At 40.3% G+C, this 25700-nt stretch overlaps 1 protein-coding gene across 1 annotated transcript in view; it reads left to right on the forward strand.

The window, feature by feature from the left end:
* The window catches only part of MORC1 (MORC family CW-type zinc finger 1), a 96087-nt gene that overhangs the window by 3557 nt on the left and 66830 nt on the right, over positions 1 to 25700 (forward strand). Inside the window, exons 3-9 of the mRNA XM_060235294.1 lie at positions 481 to 515; positions 3643 to 3711; positions 16937 to 17024; positions 19065 to 19173; positions 21162 to 21321; positions 23924 to 24029; positions 25451 to 25576. Coding sequence (XP_060091277.1) covers positions 481 to 515; positions 3643 to 3711; positions 16937 to 17024; positions 19065 to 19173; positions 21162 to 21321; positions 23924 to 24029; positions 25451 to 25576 — 693 coding nt within the window. The remainder of the gene's footprint in view (positions 1 to 480; positions 516 to 3642; positions 3712 to 16936; positions 17025 to 19064; positions 19174 to 21161; positions 21322 to 23923; positions 24030 to 25450; positions 25577 to 25700) is intronic.

Below are 25700 nucleotides of genomic sequence, written 5' to 3' on the forward strand. Positions count from 1 at the left end.
TTATCATGTTCTCTTTCAGCTGTATTTTGTCAGGATGAAGTTCCATATTGACCAGTCTTTCCTCATAAGAAAGGTGTTTCAACGTTTTTATCATCTAGGTTGCACTAATCCATATTTTATCTAGCCCTTCATTATCTTTTTAAAGATACAGTGACCAGAACTGTACTCACCATTCCAAGTGAGGCCACACCCTGGCATTGCAGTATTTGTGGCTTTATTCTCAATCCCTTTACTAATAATCCACAGCACTGAGAGAACCCTACTCAGGGCACATTAAGCAGTATTTAGTTCATATCACTGCTGTAGTGGCAAATGCTGGCCTATGTTGGGCATATAAGGCAATGATGTAGGCAAAGCAAGTCAAATGTCTTCTATTTCTACCTAACACAGATTCTTCTCAGTAACTGTTTTGGTTTTAAATGTATCTATTTGTAATAGTAACTTTTCACATTTTAAAAAATATTTTAACAATATTTTCAGAGACGCTGGTGCCACCCGTCTTGACATCTTTACTGGTAAGTTCCATCTGAATTTTGTTTATAGGGACCTGCTAGTCAGATCTCAGAAGCTAAGCAGGGTCAACCCTGACTAGTATTTGGTTGTGAGACCTTCAAGGAATTACAAGGGTCATGACATGGAGGCAGGCAATGACAAACCGCCTCTGAATACCTCTTGCCTTGAAAATTCTACATAATCACCATGTCAGCTGTGACTTTATGGCACTTTCCACCACCACCACCAATTTGGCTTACATTCTGTTTGGCAGTAGTGATCAGGAAGCTGTTCACTTCTGTTTGCAGGAACAGGAGTCAGGTGACAGTCAGCTTCTGTCCTCCTGCTTAAACATTTTTTATTCTGCAAAGTTTTGGGGGGGGGGGGCGGGGAGGAAGCTATTCCCAGCTGATTATGGGGAATTATCTGGAAGTTAAGAATCATCAGATCTTCCACCCAAGAAATTTAGCTGTATCGCAGCCACAGTTGCCTCTAAACTGTGCAAGGGAGTGCTGGCGCACTCAGGGATTTCTGCTTTCAGCCCTCAGGGCATTTTTCCTTCATTGGAGGATGAGGCTCATAGAATTGGACCTCCTGGTCCAATATTTTTGAAGCTGGGGGAGGTTTTTGAGGAGAGGCACCAGCAGCTATGCAGCAAATTTGGTGCCTGTACCTCAAAAAACAGCCCCCCCGCACAACTGCATGTCAGTTCTCCATTATAGCCTATGGGGCCCATTGGCTATAATGGTCCCCATAGGCTACAGTGGAGCTGGGAAAAACCAAAAATGTTTACACACCCCCGTTATGCTTTTCAGTATGAGTTTTCAGCTGCCTTGAGTCACAGGGAAAAGTGGGATATAAATATTTGAATAAATAAATAGTTTGGTCAGGTCGATAATGTTTAAGCAACTTCTTATTCGTTAAGTTATACAGGTTTCTGACAGTGATTATTCCTCTTCTACCTGACCTGTAATGCTAGTTGTCATATTTTTTTTTGGGGGGGGGGGGAATTGTGGTAGTCGACACTGTAAGTTTGGCAGCGTGGGAAGATGTTTGAAAGCCTGGCTGATTCCCCTTTTCTCAATTTCTAGCTTGGGCTGCATAAAAGAAAGAAATCACCCCTAGCAGTTACCCGATAGTGTATCATTGCAGTCTCAGTCTAAGCCACTATTTCTGATATACAGAGTCAGGGTCAAAGATGGAGACTGTAACTGGGCCAAGCCAGGGCTAAAAATATACCAGGCAACATCTTCTGCAGAGAGAGATGACTGAGTAAAAGTCACTATATTGAATGGCACTCCACATATCATGAGACTAGTGGCACAAGTAATTTTGTAGATTTGCATTCTCTAAAGAAGAACTTAGCTATGGATGTGGCACACAAATCTTCTAATGCCCATTAATTTCACCAGTTAATTGATAATATTTTACATAATCAGCTGTGAGTTCAAAAATACAGGTATGCCATAAAGGAGGGGGGGGATCAATTTCCTTATGTGCCTAAGATTACATTTCCTATAGCAATTACGCTGCCTAGGACCTAGACCATACTTGTAAATCTTAGGTACGCTTAATAGGGGAGTAAGAGAGTTCTCCTAAGTAGATCTACTCAGAAGTATGTCACATTTTAACATTTATTTTTTATTTAATAATAGGGACTGTAGAGAAATACCTTGCCTCCTGGAGAGCTGGCAAGCAGGCTTTAAAAATTGCTTTCTCTGAGCTAGGAACAAGCAAAACAGGGGGAAGGAAATTAGCCCATGGCATTCCAGAAGCATCTGGGCTACCTCTTAAGAAATGCTAATAGATCTGGCAGAAGAGACAGTGTGATGAACCAGCTCCAGATACAGTCTCCAGAGGACTTCTGGAGATTTCCAAGCATGCCTTCCAGGAGGGTTCCCAAGATGCACTTATATGCCCCCAGGATGGACCAGATCAAAAGTGGGTGGAGACAGTGGTGTAAAATGGGTTGAGATGCAGGTTTAATAGAAGTACTTGCATAGAGGAGGAACTCTGTCTTAATGCTGGTCCTTGGAAGAGACCAGACTATTGAATTCTGATCTACAGGCCAGCAGCCATCTTTAACCAGCAGCTTGGCCTGCTGACTGCAGGGAGCCTGAGATAATGGGACATCTTTAGAATATTGTGCAACTTTCTAAAGTTTGTGAGTCCCTACCCTGGCTGTGTCAACTAGTTTTTAGAACCAGGGAAAGAGGATGCGTTTCTAACCAATGTTTCTTTGTTCTTCTGGTTGCTGATCTGATGCTGCGCTAAAAGTATGCTTGTAATCTTTTTTCTTTTTTTAAATGAGTATTTCACTCTTTCATGCTGGTAGTGTTCTCTGGACCACAGTTTCCCCAACCGCCATAAACCATGCTATTTTAAAAGGAGAATCCCAACCGTCATAAACCATGCTATTTTAAAAGGAGAGTTCCAGGAGGGAGAAGGCAAGCAGTTGGCAACTGGCTATTCCCCCAGGGGCACCCAAAGCTGTAAAAGTGACCCTGTGGTGACCCAGTGCAAGGCAACAGGAGACAAAGAGGCACAAGGCCTCAGACTGGGAAGGGTCCTTGGGCTTGCAGCATTAAATTAACTTGAGGATGTTCTGAGTAAACATTCTTAAGAGCAATCTGTTAAAACTTGTCCTGTTAGAGATCTTAAATTAATCTAGCAAACTCAGTACTAATAACATATCTCAGGTGGGGGAAAACATGTCTATCTTCAAAATGTTTTTTAAAAGAAGTAAAAATACTTTGGAGTTCTGACTACAGTACTGAAACAGCCAAGGAGAACAGACTCATGAGGTATACACTGCTAGACTGTGTTACTTCAGACCACGAGTTATGTTTGAAAGCTTTGCCATTATATTTAAAAGTCTTCTTTCCATGCAGAAGACTAGAACTTCAGGGTCTTTTGTCTAAAAACTCCAGGGATCGGTGTTTTCCCTGAATTGATAATTGAATTTTATACATGCAAGGCTTTTTCTGTGTATGGAAGCATCCAAACATGAACACCGCACGACCTCAGTTTGCAGTGGTACAACCCAGCAATAGTTGAATTGTGTTTCTGCTCATTGTTTGTAAAGTCTCATTGAAGCAAAAGTATTCTGACTATAATGTATGACCTTAAATGATTTTCTTTCTTTTGCAGTGAATAAGGAGAACCTCCAAGGAGGATTTATGTTATGCTTTTTGGATGATGGATGTGGCATGACACTTCGTAAGTTAGTACTTGTATTCATTTTCAGCACTTGCCCAATGGCAAATTCCTAAGGGATGCAGCCCTGCAATAAAACCTTGTGTCATTTCTGGTCCATTGGCTGTTTGGCCTGGTAAACTACACTTAAGAATCAGTATTTTGCCTACTGTCATAGATACCACTGCTAGACAGAAATTCTCTTGTGCTTATTTTCTTGAATGGGGCAGGAACTGCATTTGAACAGCTCAAGAGCAGTTTGGCAGCCTACGGCCAATCTCCCTTTGGCCTACTTTTGCACTCAGTGTTAAATTGTAAACAGTAACTATAAAAAAAACTATTGATATCTCATGGGTAGGAGATTAAATCTGGACCAGGTGGACCTGAGTTCAAAGCCCTGCTGTCCATGGACAGGTCTTTTGCTGGCCATTGCCTCTGAGCTTCTTGGAGAATACCAATGTGGTTAAAAACAAAAAACCTTTTCCCTAAACCTTTTGCATCTATTGCTCTGATACAATGGTGATGATCAGTAAGATCATGGGTTGATATGCTGGAGTTGGATAGGCAGCATCTTGAGTGGTAAGAGTGGTGGACTAGGAGACATTGGTTTGGTCTGCTATGGAAGCTTGCTAAGTAAAAATCCTATATAGCATGCGATCAGTCAAGTCTGAGGCCCTTTTCACATTACCATTCTAAACTGGATGCTATTCATTGTTGGCCCAAATTCAAGTAAAGTGATACGATGGAGGTTTCATACTGCAGTTTTCCTTCCATTAGTGAGCTGTCTCTGAAGCACTAGGGTAATTTCAAATAGTGCCACCTTTTTTTGCTGAAAAAGAAAGCACAAGGCTCACGACATTTTGGTGACTTTGTGTACGGCTTCCTCTTTGGTTTAACCTTTTTTTGCTGGACTTTTTTTTTTGTAATCGTTATAAGGTGAGTGCTATATTAATTGAAGATTGGGGCACCTTCTTTGTAGGCTCATAGAAATGGGGCCCCAGATCCAATTGTTTTAAAACTTGGGGGGTGTTTTGAGGAGAGGCGCCAGCAATTATGCTGCAAATTTGGTGCCTCTGCCTCAAAAAACAGTTCCCCCAGAGTAGTCCCCATAGGGTATAACGGAGCTACGAAAAATCGGGTTTCCTATTTCCCGAATCCGAATGCCATACCAGTATTGGGATTCAGGAATATCGGGAAATACCAATATTTTTCAGGGAGTTTTTTACACCTCTATTTATATCTACTGAAACTCGCTGCCATGTAGGCAGTCTAATTGGTTAAGCACAACAGGTTCTTTTTTTGTCTTGTGGCTTCCTTTGCCTAGAGTGAACTTTTCCCACCCTTTCAGGGTGAAGTACAAACAGCTTAGTAAGATGGGATCACAGCTTCTTCTTATAGGTGCCAAGACTATAACAGGGCATCTGTGTCTAACAGCTTAGGATAACCCAAGCTGAAAATAAACTGTTCCCAGAATGAGCATATCAGGTGTTCTTAGAATCCCCACTGTGCAAAATTAGTTCTTTGAAGCATGGCATGGCAAACTTTTACTGAGAAAGGAGCAGGTGACTTTGTACTTGCTGCAGCTATCAGCAGGTGGGTCCAGTTGTTTTGTAAAACACCACTGAAAAGCAGCTGCAAATGTTGGGGGGGGGGCTGATATCTTTAGCAGTGAAAGACACAGGATGAGGAGTTGGTGGCTAGGGGTGTGCATTCTGTTCGGCCGAACCAAATGGACCCCCGACTCACCCCTGATTCGGAAGTATACGGCGCCGTATATGTCCGAATCCATTTTCAGCTCATTAAACGGAAGTATACGGAAGTCAATGGAAAAGGTGGGAAAGGAGCTTCTGCAGCCTCAGGGGAGCTGCTTGCCTCCTTTCCCGCCTTTGGAAGCCTTTTCCCGGCTCTCCCATAGCCTCCCTGGGATCAGGGAGGGAGGGAGAGGGGGAGAGGAGCCCCAGCAACCAGTCCAAAGCATGCATTTGCAAAATGCATTGCAAATGCATGCTGTGCAGGGCTGTTGTGTAGCTGATGGCTGGGCTAATTCCCCAGCCATCAGCAACATTGTTGTTCTTTTGTTTACTTGGGTATCCAAGTAAACAGTGTTCTCTGGCCAATCACAGAGCAGTGCTATTTTTTTAAACTGCTCTGTGTAGGGCCAGAGAACCTTTTTAAGGAGTCTGCCTGGCTGGACTCCATTCCATTGCTGCTGTGTTGGTGTGAGAGAGAGATTGTGCTGTGCTGGCCCTTGGCCTCAGCTGCTGCTGCTCTCTCCCAGCCTTGCCTGACTTGCCTGAATTAGAGAAGACGTCTAAGGTAAGACAGTCTTGGGGTTCTTGTTTTTATTTTAGTTAGTAAAAGGACTTTTTAAGACTCAGTCCCTTTACTATTCCAGATTTGGGTGGGTGAGTACTAGGTAGCTTATTTGGGGTTAGGGTTAGGGGGTTCTGCTGGGGGTGGGGGCCTGGGGTGGGGGCGGGTTGCCAATTTGCCCATATCTTACTTTAGTGAGAGGACTTTTAAAAGTGCAGTGTCCTTTTACTTTTCCTGATTTGGGTGGCTTGGATTTCTTGGGGTTAGGGTGAAGGGTTTTTGGGGGGGTGGAGGAGTTGGTAAAGTTCCTGTATTGTTAAAAGTTAAGTTTTTTACAGTTTTAAAAGGATTCTGTGTTTAATTTGTTGCTGTTGTGTTGTGCTGCTGTTGTTCCTTTTCTCTTCTGGTTCTGGTTCTTGGGGGGGGGCGGTGTTTGGCCTAATTTTCATTGTTTAAAAGGTCACTTTTTAACAGTTGAGTTTGTTGGCCTTTTTTTCCTGTTGTCCCTTTTCCTTGTTCTAGTTTTGGAGCGGCGGGGGGGGGGGGTGTTGTTGACTGATTTGACCTGAGGTTTCTTATTGTTGAAAAGGCCACTTTTTTAACAGTTGAGTTTGTTGGCCTTCTGTTTGGCTCTATTCTCTGTTGCTGCAAGTTTTGCATCCTCCTGTCCTGTTGTCCTTTTCCTGGTTCTGGTTTTTTTTTGGGGGGGGGGGTGTTAAAAGTTAAGTTTCTTTCTGTCACATTTTGGTTTTTTTAAATTACCTCTGGTTGGTGTGAGAGGGTTGGTGTGTGGGGTTTTTATAGAGTTGTTTTTGGAGTCTGAGACTGCTTTCTGTTTGCCTAGGGCCACTAAATAGGCTGCCCACTAATAAGGATGTTTTTAGGGATTGTGTTTTTTTGAAATTTAAAAAAAAATCCAGTTTAGGGCTTTATCTTCTTTCAAAATTCAACTAGGCCAGATAGGGCGATTTAAAAAGCTTTTCGGTTTCTCATAAAAGGCAGCATGACTACTAGGCCACATCAGGCTCCCTTTTAAAGAGACTAGGGTTGCAGTGCATCTTGCTTTCAGCCACTGAAAATTGGTGCATCCTTAGATTTTCATAGGGTAAACCACAGCTTCTCTCAAGTCATAGGGGACACCTGATTTCTAGTTTGCAAGAAAATCCGGTTTGTCCCAGGATCTAGTTAGGAGAAATTTCACTAGGAGGATATAATGAGGATTGCCTTCATCTCAAGGTAGCCTTTTAAAAACTGTAGCCAGGTAGAGGCAGGATCACCTAGTCTCCTAAACTTTACTAGATCCCTATTACCCCAACCCAGAGCTTCCGGGATTTGGAGAATGCTGAGCTGACCTGCCTCTCTAAGGGGGGGCAGACGAGCTTTAGTTCGGGGTAGTAAAGGGCAAATTTTTGCCTTCTGCCTACTTTTCTCAGCGTGAGATTAGTCCAAGATATGCACAGGAAACTTTGAGGTGATTTACCTTGGCTAAAAGGGAGTCCTGGGGGGGGGGGCTCCTTTGAGGGATCCCCAGAGAAGAGTTGCATATTTATCATCTGCAGAAGCTTACAGAGTCATTTATTTGACATAAGCTTGACAAGATCCTAATCTTCTTTGAGACTGCTAAACATCTGATGCTGTACAAGACCAGCGTTGATCTGGTTAACCTTAGAAAAAGGTACTGATTGCTATCTACCATTCCGGGACTATTTTAAAGCAAATAAAATAATATTAAAAGGTGGGAAAGAGAAAGTTTGAAAGCTTGGAAGAAGAAGAGGAAAAGGGGTGAATTTTGGACTTTGTTAAATTAAGGACAGTGTTAAAAATTGGAAAGGAATTTATTGTTTTGTCTACCTGCGGTCATGGAGTGAAAGCACCATCGTCAGAGATCTGCAGTTTCTAGTCAACACAGGAAATACGTCAAGTATCGTGAGACTTTGTTACCAGTGAGAACGTGACTTGGGACAAGCAAAGTAGGAAGTAACTATTGAAAAAGTGGACCTACTCTAGGATTGTATTACCATAGAAAAACATCAGCAGCCATTACTGGGAGGCTAAATTTAAAAAAAATTAATATCTGAGCCTGGGAAGGTCGGAGGACGGCGAAATTAAGCTCATTTGAAAGGGCAAGTTCTAATCTATCAAACCTGATACTTGAAATTTAATTTGGTGATTTCAAATTTTTCACTGTTTCTTTAATGTCAGAGTCAAAGGTAACCCGTGCAAGGGCTGCCTCATTGGAGAAGATGCAAGATCAGTTGGAAGCAATGGAAGCTAGGATGATGAAAGGGGTGGAAAAGATGATAAATGCTTGCAAAAAAAAACTTTAAAAAGATATTGAGGACTTTAAAAAAGAAATGGAAGAGCTTAGAAATGAAACGGTGGTGTCAAAAAAAAGTGCAGGAGGTAGAAGGGAAAGTTAAACCCAGGATTCCACCTTATTAAAAACGCAAGAAAAAATAACAATCCATGACTGTAAATTGATGGAGACACAAATACGTCTGAGAGGAGTACTTGAAAAAGAAGGGACAGACTTAAAAGAACATGTAATAAAAATAATTACTGATTTCTTGGAGGAAGATCCTGAAGGGACTAGAAATATGTATGATTATATGTATAGAGTGAATTCATCATATGCCAAGAAAAATAACTTACCAAGAGATGTGGTTATAAGATATATGACAAAAAAAATGGTGGGGAAAATCTTGAATAAAAATTTTGAAAAGACATTGATAGTGGGAGGAAGCAGAGTAAGAATAATGAAAGAATTGCCAAGACAAGTGATAAATGACAGGAGAACATATAAGAAATTAACAGAAAAACTACGTGGCAATGGAATGAGGTATAGATGGATAATACCTGAAGGTTTGAGCTTTGAGCTACAAGGAAGAAGAATTACAAATACAAATACACAGGAGCTGCGTAAATTTTATGAAGAGAATAAAGAATTTGCACCATGATGGATTATAAATTATTATCTTAGAATGTAAATGGACTAAATTCACCACAAAAAAGAAAGGCAATATTTCATTGGATTAAAAAACAAAACTGTGATATAATTTGCGTACAAGAAGTTCATATTAAACAAAAGGATTATAAATTTTTATGGAATAAACAATTGGGACTGGAATTTTTTTCATTGGATGAACAGAAGAAAAGGGGTGTGATTTTTTATATTAAACAAGAATTGGACCCAAAAATAATTTTTAAAGATAAAGATGGAAGATTTTTGGCAGTAGAAGTAATAATAAATGCGAAAAAACCTTATTATTGGGACTGTATGCACCAAATGGTGCAAAAGATGCTTTTTTAAAAGACATTATAAAACAACTTGATGAAGTGACATATGTCCAGGTCATGATTATGGGAGACTTTAACAGAACAATTCAGAATACAATGGACAGATCTGGGGGAAAAATAACAATAAAGAAGGAAAATTGCCAAAATCCTTCTTTGAACTAGCTAAACAAGAAAACCTGGAAGATATATGGAGAAAATTTAATCCTGAAGTACGAGATTATGCATTTTTTTCAGCAAGACATAATACTTTTTCCAGAATTTACATGTTATGGGGTACAAAGGACTTAGGCCTTATAACTAAGAAAATAGAGATCTTACCGAAGATAGGTGCAGATCATAATCCAATATTATGGATTACAAAATTGTCTTAAAAAGTGAGAAGATGAAGATTAAATGAAGATTTACTACAAAATAAAGAATTAGTGACATCTCTAGAAAATGAAACTAAAGCTTTCTTCCAAATAAATGATAAAGATGATATAGAATTTCAGATGGTGTGGGATGCTTGTAAAGCCATAATGAGAGAAGAAGAAGAAGATATTGGATTTATATCCCGCCCTCCACTCCAAAGAGTCTCAGAGCGGCTCACAATCTCCTTTACCTTCCTCCCCCACAACAGTCACCCAGTGAGGTGGGTGGGGCTGGAGAGGGCTCTCACAGCAGCTGCCCTTTCAAGGACAACCTCTGCCAGAGCTATGGCTGACCCAAGGCCATGCTGGCAGGTGCAAGTGGAGGAGTGGGGAAACAAACCCGGTTCTCCCAGATAAGAGTCCGCACACTTAACCACTACACCAAACCGGCTCTCCTTGATTACATTAAACAATAAGGAATATTGATTACATTAAACAATAAGGACAAAAGGGCAAAAGAAAAACAGATGTTGGACATTCAAAATGAAATTTTAAAAAAAGAAGGGGAACTGAGGAAAAGGCCAGGGAAAAAGAAAATCATAAGGGAGATTACAGTACTACAAGCACAAATGAGACATTTATTAAATAAGGAATTGGAATGGAATTTGAAAAAATTACAACAGAAGTCCTTTGAGGGAGTGAATAAACCTGGGAAGTATTTGTCCTAGCAACTGAAGAAAAAGAGAGGAAGTAAAATTATTAATAAAATTGTGGTTGATGGAAGAGATATGGTAGATCAAGAAGGAATAAAGAGAGAATTTTTCAAGTACTATGCTAAATTATTTAAAGGTGTTAAAGTAAAAAAGGAAAGGATGGAAGCGTATTTGCAAAAGATTAAAATAGCACCCTTAACTGAATATATGGAAAAAAAAATGAATGATCCAATTGAAAAAATAGAAATTGAAGCAATGCAATTAATGCAATGAAAATTGGAAAATCACCTGGGCCAGATGGATAATCAGCAAAGGTACAAGACAAGGTTGTCCGCTTTCACCTTTGTTGTTTATAATGACTCTTGAAATTTGATTGATGCAAATACAAGATGATAAAGAAATAGAAGGGTTGAGAGTTAAAGGATTTATTTACAAATATAGAGCATGTGCAGATGATATAATGTTTATAAATGAAAATCCTACACAAGTAACACCCTTGTTGTTAGCTAAAATACCAAGAATATGGAGAACTAGCAGGATTTTATGTTAATAAAGAAAAATCAAATTTTTTATGTAAAAATATGCAAGTAAATAAACAAAAGGAGTTGCAGAGACTAACAGGATGTGAAGTTACCTCTAAAGTAAAATATTTGGGTGTGGAAATAACAATGAAGAATATTGACCTGTTCAAAAATAACTATGAAAAGCTATGGCGTAAAATGGATGAAGATATGATAAAATGGAATAAGCTTAACTTTTCATTGCTTGAAAGAATAGCTGCAATTAAGATGGATATTTTGCCGAGAATAATGTATATTTTCACAATCGGAATAGTTTGAAAGACAGTAAACAATTTAACAAATGGCAAAGGAAGATTTCAGAATTTGTATGGGCTGGGAAGAAACCAAGGATTAAAATGAAAATTTTAATAGATGCTAAAGAAAGAGAAGGATTCCAGTTACCAGATTTGAGATTATATCATGATGCAGTTTGTTTGGTGTGGATAAAAGGTTGTTGAATAAAAAACTTTTAGCTTGGGAGGTCATGGAAATAAATTCGACTGGCACGCTTATATGTATTATGGGAAGAAAAAGATGGATAGTTTTTTCTCTCACCATTATATAAGAAATAATTTGTTGAATACCTGGATAAAGTATAAGAAATATGGTAATGAAAGAAAACCATTATGGATAGTGCCAGCAGAAGTGATAAAAATAACAGCTGAGACAGGTAAGGAAAAATGGCTGTCATACAATCAACTATTAAAAATACAAAGTGGCAAAATAGAATTGAAAACCGCTGTGGAGTTGAATAACAAATACGATTGGTTTCAAATGCAACAAATAAAGAGTTTGGTAGAAAACGATATTCAAACTGAAGGAATAAGACGAGAGCAAACAGAAATGGAAAAAGTTCTGCTTGGAGATAATGAAAAATTAATTTCAAAAACTTATGTTACTTTTAAAATGGTCTACAGAAGATGAAGTAGTGAAATCTCAAATGATTAAATGGGCAATAAATGTAAATAAAGAAATACAGATGGATACATGGGAATATTTATGGAAGAACTCTATGAAACTTTCAACATGTCAGAATATTAAAGAGAACTGTTTTAAAATGATGTATAGATGGTATATGATTCCTAAAAAAATTGGCAAAGATGAATAACAAGATGCCAGATAGATGTTGGAAATATAAAAAACATGAAGGTTTTTTCTACCATACGTGGTGGACTTGTGAAAGAGCGAAAAAGTATTGTCAGATGATCCAACAAGAAATTTCTAGGATCTTGGGATATGAATTCAAGAAAGCTGCAGAGACTTTTCTGTTGGGATTACAAATGGAAAAATTTCCAAAAGAAGATAGAACTATAATTTGGTACTTGCTTTCAGCTGCTAGGACACTATATGCGCAGTTATGGAAGCAAGAAAAAAATACCAGAAAAATAGGGTTGGATTGTAAAAGTTATGACATGGAGTGAGATGGACAAATTAACAAGAACTTTAAGAGATTATGATTTAGAAGATTTTAAAAGAGAGTGGAAAAAATTTAGAAGTTATGTAGAAGACGAGTGGAAAGTAGAAGGAATTAGACAATTTTTTATAATGATTAAACTTTAAAAGAGAGAAGAATATTAATTTTAGTTCTTAGGAATTAAAGGTACCTTTTAATGTTAGTATTTTGAGTAAATAACACTGACAGGGGTCAAGTAACGGGGGGAGGGGTGATTAGAAAGAAGCATATGGGATAGATGAAAAGAAGTTATTAATGGAAATTGTTACCATATGTTATAAATAAAATGGTTTAAAACACTATACCCCAACCCAAAGAAGAACAGGTTAGGGACCAAAGAAACAAACAAACAAGTTTTGGTTGGAGGGTTTTTAAAAAGAAGTCAGGGCACCTGTTGGTTCAGGGTACAGTGCAGTGAGTTAGGTTTGTAGAAAAATTGGTCGTCCCCATGGCCCGTGAGGATCTGGCCTCGTTTCTAGTGCCAGCTCAAGGCCGTGCAGACATTCTTCCAGTGGTGCGCGCCCTGGTTGTTAGGCTGCAGGAAGGACTTGAGGCCCACTTTCAGACTTTCACCCATGATAAGATCTACATGATGGCGACCATGTTAGACCCGCGCCTTAAGGGCACAGTTGCCGAGGGGGCCAATGAGCTCGATCGCTGGCGAGACGTGTGCTCCCAGAAGGTTGAGCGTTGCACAGTCAGGGCGGGCCCAGTGCCAGTAACTGAGGAGGAGGGGGGTGGAAGTAGCTCATCTGTCACTTCCACTGCTGTTCATCCCCAACCTCCCCGGCTAGCCATTGTTTCCCACCCAACTCACGCCACGAAGAGTCCTGAGATTACACTCATCGGGCAGCTCGTTGGCCCCTCTGGGAGTGGTAGGCCCCTGAGAGCGGAGACGGGTGCTGCGATGGTGAGGGATTATCTTTCGGACCCCACCAAGTCACAGGAAACGTCTCCTTTGGACTACTGGGTCACGAAGGAGGGGCTCTTCACTTGATGTGCCAAATCACTCTAAAGGTGGGAAGGGAATTTAAAGTGGAACATCGCCGGAAGGGATGGCCCATTGTTCTTCTCACAGACTACTTCCAAGGAAAAAGTACTCAAAAGCAGTTTTGGGGAAAATATGAGTAGGGTAAAGGTTCAGCTGCACCTCTGGCCGTCCATAAATTCATTTACATTTCCAAAATATCCCCACATTGAAGAGACTGGCTGGTAATCCATTCCTTTATACACAGGTCACTTTTAATTCTATATTGCTTTCTTATCTGAAAGTATGGAATTGGAACAATATGTCAGCCATCAACCACCAAGAATGACACACAGAAGTGCAATTTAGTATAGATTATTCCTTATGTCCTGCAAGCCGCCCTGAGCTTGCCTCGGCGGGGAGGGTGGGGTATAAATAAAAATTATTATTATTATTATTATTATTATTACTACTACTACTACTACTACTACTACTACAATTATTTAAGAAGCTTGCTGTGGAGAAGTTACTCTGGAGAAAATTCATAAACTTCAGCAATATTAATCCATAATAAAGAGTACTGAATCCCTTAAATGGTGGTAAGACAAAAATGATTAAGATTTGCCTGAATTTGAAGCAACACAAGTCCCTTCTCATAGGACATACTTATGTTGCATTATGGGTTTCTCATGCTTCTACTCTACCATTATTCCTAAATCATTCATATTTAAATGTTAGCATTAAGCATATTATCAGCAGCAGTTTTTCTTGTAAGGAAGCTCACAGGGAAGGAGACAATGGATTATATGTGGCCATTATGAGACAGAGAATGTGTGTTTTTAAAACCCAATCCTTGATCAGCATAAGAGAAGCCACTTTCATCCGGATTATATATCTACATTATAAACAGTTGTTCTTGTCCACTGAGCAAAGCTCGGAGATTGCCTCTTCAGTTGGAAGAAGGATCCACCCCAGAATATGGCATATTAACTCCTTGTACAAGTTCAGATAAACCTTTGTTAATAAAAATGTGTTTTGTTCACACTACTTGAAAAATATTTCAGTGGTGTTAGTGATTGGTGTGTAGCTAATACCAAAATTTGGCTATTATTGCACTATAATTGCTATTCTTGCCCTTTCAACTTAAGATTGGTACAGCTTTTGAATGCAGCTTAGCAGAGTTATATTTGGCCCTGACAAATGTTTGGCAGCATCCCCACCCAAATAAAAAAAGGAAGTCTTTTGGGCCCCAGGGGGCTGCCATTACTGGCTGGTAGGCTGTACTTGGTTTAGCAGGTTTGGAGTTGTTCATGCCCACTGGCATGTTTTCTTTCACCTTCGGCCATCATCATACATTGTTGGGGGGTTAGGAAATGATTTACTTAACTCTACAGCCGATTACACACACATCTCTTACTGCAGATTTTAAGAACACTAAGCCTTTAAGCTTTACTTTAGATTCTTTGTCCCCCTTATCCATCATGCAAAAGAAAAAAAAAACCCTATTGTTGAAACTGACCAGACTTTTCCTGAAATTGACAAGGTGCTGCAAAGTTCCATTTTCCATATTCAAGCACTAGGGCAGGGTGGCCAATAGTAGCTCTCCAGATGTTTTTTGCCTACAACTCCCATCAGCCCCAGCCAGCATGGCCAATGGCTGGGAATGATGGGAATTGTAGGCAAAAAAACATCTGGAGAGCTACCATTGGCCACCCCTGCACTTAGGGGATTCTCTGCTGTGTTATTAGCCACTGTGAAAAAATGGAGTCACACAATCACATAATATAGGGGGAACATGTTGAGTGTACAGAATGCACTGTAGAACCCACTGAAACTGGCATTGCAAGCTGTGATTGAAGACAATGTGTGTGTTGAGGTGCACCTGTGCAAAGTTGGCAGCAACTCCACCATACTTTGCGGAGGCCTGCAGTTTGTATGGGAGAGGAGTCCTCTCGCAGAATCTCTGGAGCACTTTTTAAAGTCTTGTGCTAGAAGCTCTTGGTGTCTTGCAAGCGGCAGGTGAAGGAGATCTTCCCAATCACCATAGAGCCTCAGCTTCCCCTTTCTGTAGGGCTGCATCTCTGACATCTTCGCCTGCTCTCTAGTCACGTGCAACAGAGCCTAGAGGCTGCAGCCCAGGGCAGGCAAGGGGGGAGAAGACCCCAAACAGAGCTCCCCAAGCACTGCAAGCTGGGCGGTCCAAAGTAGAGGAGGTTGCAGCCTGCTGGAGTCAGCAATAGTAGACTAGGCTGAAAGGGGGCTGGCTGAGCTGAATCAACCCCTCTCTCTTCCTTGCCTTTCCCTTCCATATAGTTTTGGTTGCTCCAGTGAGGAAGGTGCAGGGGAAATACTTGGCAGACTGGGATGCAAACTGGAGAGGGAGGAAGGGGAAAGGAAGAGAAGCAGAGATCTCTGAAACAACCAGAGCCTCATGGGGGGTGGAAAGGCAGAAGAGCTGGCTCAGGTCTAAAAAATGGGAAGGGTGTTTTCCTGATGCCCTAGCACAGCTGCATAGTAATTAATTTCCTGTCCTTCTTTGCAAAGTTGCATAATTTTCTCTCTGTGATTCTCTCATTTGATTCTGCATAATGGTTGTGATCTTCCTATCCCAGTTTCTTTCTCTTTATATCTCATGCCAATTTCATTCCATGCTGACTATTCCTCCCTTTATTTTGTTTGCCTGCAGAACTGAAATCCTTTTTTTTTTGCACTGAAGATGCTCCCATTTGCCTTCTCTGATCCCCCTTTCAAGTCAATACAGAGAACTAAACCTTGCAGAGCTCCTTTTAAACTTCCGCCATAATTTACTACTACTATTATTATCAGGACTCTTTTTGTAGCAGGAGATCCTCTGCATATTAGGCCATGCTCCCCCGATGTAGCCAATCCTCCAAGAGTTTAGAGGCTTTTAGTACAAGGTCTAATGTAAGCCCCAGGAGGATTGGCTACATTGGGGTGTGTGGCCTAATATGCAGAGGAGCTCCTGCTACAAAAAGAACCCTGATTATTATTATTATGCAGTCTGAGACTAGTGATAGTCTCATACAGCTTGTAAAAACAATTAAAAATTTTAAAATGAGAGGGAAAGAAGGGGGGAGGATGGTGGAAGGAATTACCTAATGGAGGGTAATGGAGTGTCCTTTGAAGGGATGGGGAAGGGGGGTGGGAATCTGTATGCTTTTGAACTATCTTTGTCTTGGAAGTGAAGAAAGGGGAAAACTGGCACAAAAGCACTCTCAGAACACCCAGGGAAACCACGATGGATAGCAAACTGAATACTGAAAGGAGGCAAATCAGTGCAGAACAAAAAAGGAAACCCAGCAGATACGCATGGTGAAAGCAAGGCAAAATACTTGTACGTAATGGGTCTACATCCTTTCTATGATTTAAAGGGGAGTTACTTAGAAATGGAAACAACCACAAAAACTCATTCAGTATTAATTACAGTTGCTTACTTCTTGACACATCCACTTAGACGCGTATAGAGCTCAGGTAACATTTCATTTACAGTTTCTGTAGGTTTTATGCAATAACAGCTCTAACAACTACCCCAAAGGGAATGGGGGGAAAATAACATAATTACAAATCTGTTGCAGGTGAGGCTACAGATCTTGTGTATTTTGGAAGATCTTCTAAGCGGACCATGTCTGGGATGATTGGACATTATGGCAACGGCCTTAAGTCGTGAGAGTTATTTCTTTGTTTATTCAGCTTGTAATGTTCTGGAGGTCCAAGATCCAAATAGGTGGGAAAAAACCCATATTTCTGACTTTAAGAACACAAGAAGAGCCTTGCTGTATCAGACCAATAGGCCATCTAGCCAAGCACCCAGTATGTCTCACATGGTGGCCAATCAGTTTGTAGTTCTATAAATAGGTCATAGAGGCCAAGGTCTTCCCCTGATGTTGCCCCCTGGCATGGGTATTCAGAGATTTACTGCCTCTGAACATGGAGGTTCTACTTTGTAGTTAACTGTCCCTATTTTTGTACATAAGAATGTTTTTGAGTTTTTGCCTATCTTAAAATGAGTATGTCTAAATGGAGTACTATAACATACGCTATCAGCCTCCCTTGCCGACGTATTCTATTTTAGGAGACCCAGTTGAGCTTGATTACATCTTACTGGCCCATTGGCTCCAGTTTTGAGACTGTGAGAATTTAGTTAATTGTGTTACCTGCTCTTACATTAGATGGTTTTAATTGTTTTAATTATTGAACTATTGGATTTTTAACTATTATGGATTTTGTTGTATTTTGCCCTGAGTCCACTCAAAGGGAGGGCAGAATAAAAATCTACAAAAATAAATAAATGAATAAATAAATATGTGGGGCTGACCTTGAAGATGATTTAGAAATTTCAATCTGTTTCAGCAAGGATCCATGTAGGAGTGATCTGGAGTGTCCATATTAAGCCAGTGATATATCATCTGTAATGGCTTCCAGTTTGTTTTCAGACTCAACACAAGGTGTTTCAGGCTTAGAGTACCTGAAGGACCACTTTTAACCAAGACTACAAACTGTGATCAGTCTACAGGACCCATCTTCTGCAGAGGTTCAACTAGTAGGTGACAGGAAGAGGATTTGTTCAGCTACTGCACCCTGATCTTGGCATTCTCTCAGGAGCTGAGTTTCCCTAAGAGCCTTCCAGATAGATTTTAACACCTCCTTTTCCTGGAGAGACTAAGTTGGTGGTCTATTGTGCTCATGGGGGAACTTTTAGATCAAGTCTAGACACTACTGAGATTTTGAAGTATTTTTGAGTATTTTTATTGAGTATTAGTTTTGATTTTATTTTTTCATTGTGGCAAACTCACATTGCGAATTTTAAAAAGTGGAAGGTGATCTGTAAGTAGGGTTGCCACGTCCAACTCAGAAAATACCAAGGAACTTTGGGGGTGGAACCAGGATACTTTTCCATTCCCTAAAACAAATAAATAAAAATACAGCAGTGCAGTTCCCCTGAATACAGTCTTCATTTCCTTGTTCCCCAGCAGCTGCACTTCCAGTAAATGAAAGTGAACACAAATACACACACTCTCACAAAGAGGCCAAAATAAACACAGCGCACGTGCACTTTTGTGATCTCACTGGGACAATTTACTCATGGGAGTTGCTGAATGTAACCATCTTCTGTATTTCAGCCAACGTCTTCAGACTAACAGAAAAATGAAAGCAGAGGAGCCTAGGGGGTGGAGTTTTCCTCCAAACTCTGCTCACTTCTCTTCCTTTCTCACATGCTTCACACACTCACCAGAAAGACCCACATGGCTCTGCCTACTCACCCCACCCATTCAGCTTTCCTCTTGCTCAGATTTAAAGGCACACATAGAGTCTAAAACGAAGGCAATTTGCAGGCTTCTTTAAAGCCTGCATAGATATAATGGCACATGTGGCTGTTGGAATGTGGCTTCTCCCCATCGGTCAGCTGGGTGGCAGTGGGGAGGAGCCTGCAAAACTGGAGGATCCTTTGTTGGAACCTGGGGGTTGGCAGGCCTATCTGTAAGGAAATTAGATAACAATATATTTTGAGTGTATTTCCCAATTCTACATGGTGCATGAGGAAGACAGGAAAACAGCATTGATAGCTGGAGGTAAAATTCCTTCCTGTCAAATGACATTCATGCCCACTTTCTGTACATATTATGTTAGTTTCACATTAAACATACTAATATACAAAAATTATTACTGTTATAAAATCTGTCTTTCCTCATGTCCTGACTATAGAGGAGCCATGCGAATAGGAAAAGACTTCATATTATTCACGAAGAAAGAGAGTACTATGACATGCCTTCTTTTCTCTCAGACATTTTGTGAGACAGAAGGTCTCACTGAGGTGATTATATTTTTCTTCAGTTTTCTTTAGTTGAATTGATAATAATGCAGCCAACAGTACTTTATTTACTATTTTTCCTCTACAGAGTCATATATTGATCTCACCGTATCATGAACACACAAAAATCCTGTTACCATGTGACTGAATGTCACTGTGAATACTGAGTGACTTTAAAATATGTATTTTGAATCTCTTGCTGTCCTATTACTATTTGGCAGTGACTAGTTTAAAACAAAACAGATTAGGGTCTGTTCAGGTCACATGAAATCAGGCATTCAGCAGAAACAGCACTGGCTGTTCGTCTAAAATTAATTAATTATTGTATGGCAGTGTCTGTAGTAGAGCCAGGGGATCCTAAGATTATCTGGCACTAGACATTTTAGTTCCTTTAGGGTTATGCACCACTAGATGGCAAGCTAGACTAGTTTTTAAGGCAATAGATGTTTTAGAGGTGATTTGCCATTACCTACCTCTGTGTCACATTCCTGATATTCCTTGGAGTATATTCCATCCAAATACTAGTCAAGAAGACCTTGCTCAGCTGAGATCTGACAAGATCAGGCTAGCTTGGGCTATCCAGGTCATGGCAGATAAAATGATAATGTATGACTGCAGTATTTTTTGTCGTAAATGCCACAAAATCCACTGCAAGCAGTCTAGTTCTACAACTGATTTGGAGTAAGTCCAGATTTAAAGAAGATTTTGAAAAAGGCTGTTTCTATGCTTTCTCTTGCTACTTTTGTGTCAATGCCACACATTTGTGTAGGGCTTTTTTCATGTTCCAGGTTCATATGGATTTTCTACATAAAAATTCAGAATGTGATTTCATTGGATGCCAGAAAGCAAAATACATGTTGGGCTCCTTAATTCCTTTTTCAAAAGCTATTGGGAGAAAAAGGTCATGTCGGTCAGTTTACCGTTAATAATTCTGACTTCATTTCTTTGCTCTGGCTGCACTGAAGTTTAGGCTGTTCCTGAAGGAGACTTTTCAGAATAAGTTTCTTTCTGGAGTCATCCTTCGAAGTTATTTTATTGAAGAATCTCTCAGGTTAGAAACAGTGCTAAAGTCTATAAGTAGAAATGACTCATCACCCCAAGGCCTGTGAGAGATACTATTTATTTTGAATGAGCTTCACTGATAATACATTGTATTGGTATGAGCCAGAGTTGGCTTTCAATGGTTTGTTTTTTTTAATTGCCATTGGGGCAATAGTGTGATATCACTCCCAAGAGGAAACCCAGAAATTTATGGTAACCCTAAATTTAAGATGGGAGCTGTAGGTGACAATTCCAGCATGAATTGGGACACTATCTTCCTTATTCCTTCAACTGAGATTTAGGATTTTTTACCTCACTATAAATGAATGGGATGTGGAACAGTATAACTAATCTTGATATATTGTGGAAGCTAAACAGGTTGGTACTTGGATAGAAAAGCATGAAGGCTCTGCAGAGGAAGACTCTGCAATTCCATTCAGTTGTCTATCATTTGTAAATATTCTCCTTTTCAGAGTGAAGCTGAACTGCAGAGGAAGGCAATGGCAAACCACCTCTGATTTTCACTAGCCTTGAAAGCCCCTTTCCCATAAGTCAGTTGTGTGCACTTTGTTTCCTCATATTTTTTTCCAGTTTGGATATATTGTATGAAAAAAAAATTGGGTTTCCCCCTCAAAAAAATAGGTCTGTGGTGTAGCAAAATGGGTCCAGAAGCAGAAAGAGATTTCTGTTCATAGACTTGCCCTTCTACCCATATTAAAGGCTGCAGAAGCAAGATAACCCAGAAGGCATATACATCACACATGCACTACAGAACAGATGATAATCAGTGCCACTTTTAAATGTGTTTCTCACCTCTTAGGTACAAAGGAAAAAGCAAACTGCGTCATTTAAGAGATGATGAGAGAATAAAGCAGTAGACCCCCAGCTTTCTGCTGTGTTTGAATATTCCTAGATTAAGCCACTCTTCTTCATTTTGTTTTTCTTTATAGGTTATAATTCCAATACTTTCATGGTCAAGTAGTATAAGAAAGCCATTAATAGATGATCCTGAGAAATTTGCCATCCAGTTGTCTATCATTTGTAAATATTCTCCTTTTAAGAGTGAAGCGGAACTGATGAAGCAGTTTGATGCTATCTATAGAGAAAAGGGTGAGTTTCTTATCCCTCCAAAGTCGTATCACTCAAGGCCACACCAAACTAGGTGTGATGATGTATTCCCTTAGTAACTGCCATGCCTGCTGACCACTATGCATCTTTACTGGGTCCAAATTTAGCCCATCCCACTGTTAGGCCACCATGTCACACAGCAGGGGACCATTAAGGACCTTTTACTGGCTGTCACCACTCTGGTAAGGTCTGCTTGGGAGAACCAAGAGCACTCTCCCATCCCCTGTATTTTCCTTATTAGCAAGTGCCTTTTAACCATGATGGAAGAGACATCAAAACACAGGCAGATTAACCACAAGAAGTTTATTATAAGTGGCCTAGAACAACAAGTAGGTAGTAAAATGTTTAGTGCACAGTGAATATAGAAAATAGTAAAGGTTGGTATAATGAAATAAAAGCTCTGATGCGTCTAGACATCCCCTTCCTAATTCCAAATGGACTTGCCTCTCCTTGATGAGGGAAGTCTCTGACCACCTTCTTTGTCTGCGGCCTTTCCAAAGAGAACAGCCCTGTCTCTAGTTTGGCCTTTTTATACTTTCTTCCCAGATCCCACCCCTCTGGGCAAGTTTTTCCTCCAAAATCTCTACCACCCAATCAGAGGGATCCTGGGAGATGTAGACCCTGTAGCTACACCTACACAGGCTTCTTTAGGCCTCATGGCCTAGGTCTAGGGCATGACAGTAACAAAAAAGCGGGGAGGGAGACTTAACCCAAATGAAATTGAATTAAGAACCTAAAGGCTCAGAAGGGCCCAATGATTCTATTAGATTTATAATTAATGAATATAAACATACACAAAAATATGCATGTGTTTATTTCAAAGTAAATTAAAAACAGATATTGGTGTTTGTGGTAGCCTCAATTAAGATTCCTAATGTACAATGACAACCAGAAATGGCCATTATTGACCCTGGCCAGACACATTTTGGCCCACTGGCATTCCTCAGTGGTCAAACAAATGACATGAAAGGAATGGCTCCTGATATACAATACAACCATCATTTCTTATAAATTGATCAGAATAAAAAAAAATTAATGATTATTCTCTGTGACCAAAGCCAAAGATACTAATCAGAAGCCTCATTCTTAAGAGTTTACTGCCATAGTCAGGTATACATTCCAATAGCAGTGGTTCAGTTGTGTACCTTCCTTGCTTGGTCAGAAACATTCAGTGAAGCCAGGAACCAATACTAATGGAATGGGAGGACAGGATATAAATCAAATAAAGTATAATGTAAACCCTTGGTTCAGTTTTGTGTTCTCTGACTTGAGTCAGACATACACCCATACTTGCACATATCCTTCAGTAGTTTGTGTGTTGCCTGTCTACAGGTTCCCCACTCATTTGATTTTGATTCATGAGCACTGCCCCAGACAAGAGAGACTGAATTCTAGAGCATGCCAAATAGACTCTCACTGATTTCTCACTAGCGTTGCTGTGCCCAGACTTTTGTTTCCCCTGGTGCAAGCAATCAATTTCCCATCAGTTGCTCCACAGGCACATTTTGATACAGGGCTCTCACCAGTTCCCCATGTAGTTTTGTGATGCTGTCTTTTAAGGATTATGATGCCATGTGGGGAATTGGAAGAAGCCCTGTGTCAAAACGCACCTGCAGAGCAACTGGTGGAAAATCAATCATTTGCGCTGGGGGAAAACAGAAACCGGGGGGGGGGGGGGGGGCAGGGTGGAGCAACACTAGTGAGAAATCGGTCACAGTGTTTTGATTTTTTTGTAATCCCCTTCAGGGGTTGTTTTGTAGAAAAATAGGTGGTGGAGGTCATCCAGGGATTATTATGCAGCTGCACCTACTATTCAGTGGACAAGGTGGGAAGGAGGAGGTGGAACTCTCAGAAAGGGTCAGGAGCTGTGCTCCTGTGAGCTCCCGCTGAATCTGAGGCCTGGTCCCCTTACAGTTTATGTCCACTGGTTGGTGACACAGTTCTTCCTCAACACTTTATTGAATGTGCAGATTTCCATTGCAAGAAAGATAATATGGTACAGTGATCTCCTTGCTGATGCAGAATTCTTATGTCCTCTTTTTAAAGAAACTCTTAACAATTTCTCACTAGTGTTGCTCCACCCCCAGGCTTCTGTTTTCCCTGGCTCAAGTGATTAATTTCCCACCAGTTGCTCCGTGGGTGCATTTTGACACATAGCTCCCTCCAGCTCCAAACTGTGAGGGAAACTGGAGGGAGTTGCACATCAAAATGCGCCTGTGGAGCAGCTGGTAGAAAATCTATCACTTGCAGCCAGAGGAAAGCAGACACCTGAGAGCAGAACCACACTACTGAGAAATCAATATCTGACTTCAGGGGTAATTTTCTCTCTTGCTAACCTCCTCTGTTAGAAGCCCCTATTTAAAACCACTAGATGCAAACCCCATGGAAACTTGTGTGCCTTCATACAGAGTCTGACCTCTAATGGACTCAGTCATCAGGTGACTATATAGATAGTTTTCTTAAAAGAGTGTAATTATGTGAATAGACCCTGATAGTGGTAACAATTTGCTACATTGTCACTCCCAGTTTAATTGATAGCTTTAAAAATGGATAGATGATTATTAATATTAAACTTCACATCTAGGAACACTAATAGTGATATACAATTTGAAACTCATGCTCAATGATGAGCCAGAACTTGACATTCAGACAGATGAAGTGGATATTTTGATTGCTGGAGAACATGAAAAGTAAGTTTGATATAAAAAGAGCATAAATAAAAATATTCCTTACAATCAATTTGATCAGTGCATTTGGGACCCCCATGTTGTAGTCTCAAATAAGAATCCCCTCAGGACATTTATAAAACAGGAGAATTGATGGGTTGGAAAACACTAAAAGAAGAAGTTCTAACAGTAGAATTCAGAGAACACTTTTTGGAATAAGCCCCATTAATAAAATGGGACTTGCTTGGAGTAAACTTACTTAAGGTTGCACTCTGTGCAGAGGAGGATGTCATACGTTGTACTCTGCAGCACATAAACAAGCATGTTCCAGTATTCTCACAATGTCTGGACCTGTGGTGACCAGAGTGCCAGCCCATCATTCTTCCCAGTGCCCCTAAATATGGAAGATGCCTTTCTTTGTGGCTGTCCTCTTGCAGGCCTAGATGGGATGGGGTGGGATGTCAACAGTGCAGAGGTGATGAGGTCCATGCTTATGAAATCCATTACCAATTAACTTCCAACAGTGTCACAGTATTAGGTACTCCCCATGTGACCTCTAACACAAGGGTCATGCTCAAGCATTTTAAATACATGGGCACAAACACTGCCACGAACTGGGAGGCTTAACTTTGTAACCTTGATGAACTGCCGCAGAACAGCCTGTGAATCTCAGTGGCTGAAGTGTGTGAGGGAGACAGGAGAGAGAACCAGGCAGCCTTCTTGGGAGAGGACTGCCACCTACTGCTGAACGATAGCATTTATAAGGAATTACGATTACTGTAGGATCACTATCAGAAAGTTATGATCCCGCCTATTGAAGTTGTGAACAGCGCCATGAAATATATTTTATGTATTTTAATGGTTGTTTCATTGTTTTTAAATTGTATTCTTGAATTGTTCTGAATTGACTGCTAGCCTCCCTGAGTTCACTTGTGGAGAGGGTGGATAGAAAATTAAAGTAGTAGTAGTAGTAGTAGTAATAGTCTGCAGCAAAATCTGCCTTCTGTTCTCAGCCTTTCCAGTAGTGTGAGCTGAGCAGCTAGCAAGAAGCCTAAAGAAAAACTGAAGGCTAGGTTCCACTTCTTTAGACTGTATTCTAACCATACACACAAATAGATGAGGGAGGATTGATAAGAGAAATAATGGCATTTAGTAAACAAAATAAAAGCACAGTTGCTAGCTGCTTCTGAAACATCAATTCAATGATGTTTACACTTGCCTTACTAGGTGGGCCAAGCATTTCAGGGTTCATAGATGACAAATTCCCTTGTTTAGAGTCTGCTTGTTGCTGTGATTCCTGCAACGAGTACTTGATCTCGTGTAGTAAGATACATCTTTGTGTTTCGGTTGTATTAAGTGGCCCCTTTTTGTGTACAAAACACTGCATGTAGATTTTCTCCCTTTGGGTTTTAAGTTATTCTTCCTTAAACAATTTTCTATGCCAGCATTCCAGAGCAATGGTCTCTGAGGGCTTATACAGCTCTGCTGTACTTCGAACCACGAATGAGGATATTCATTCAAGCCAAGAAAGTAGAAACCAAATGCTTACCATACTGCTTTTATAGACCCAGGTGAGTCAGCTCCTCTCACTATTACATAGCTAGATGTTTAAATTTTCAAAGCAATGTGTTTGGAAGCATTTAACTACTGTTTTTGGCCATGACAAGAAATTGACTTTGATGGCAGAGCAATTTA

This window comes from Heteronotia binoei, chromosome 3 (assembly GCF_032191835.1).
Source record: "Heteronotia binoei isolate CCM8104 ecotype False Entrance Well chromosome 3, APGP_CSIRO_Hbin_v1, whole genome shotgun sequence".
In the NCBI taxonomy this organism is placed as follows: domain Eukaryota; kingdom Metazoa; phylum Chordata; class Lepidosauria; order Squamata; family Gekkonidae; genus Heteronotia; species Heteronotia binoei.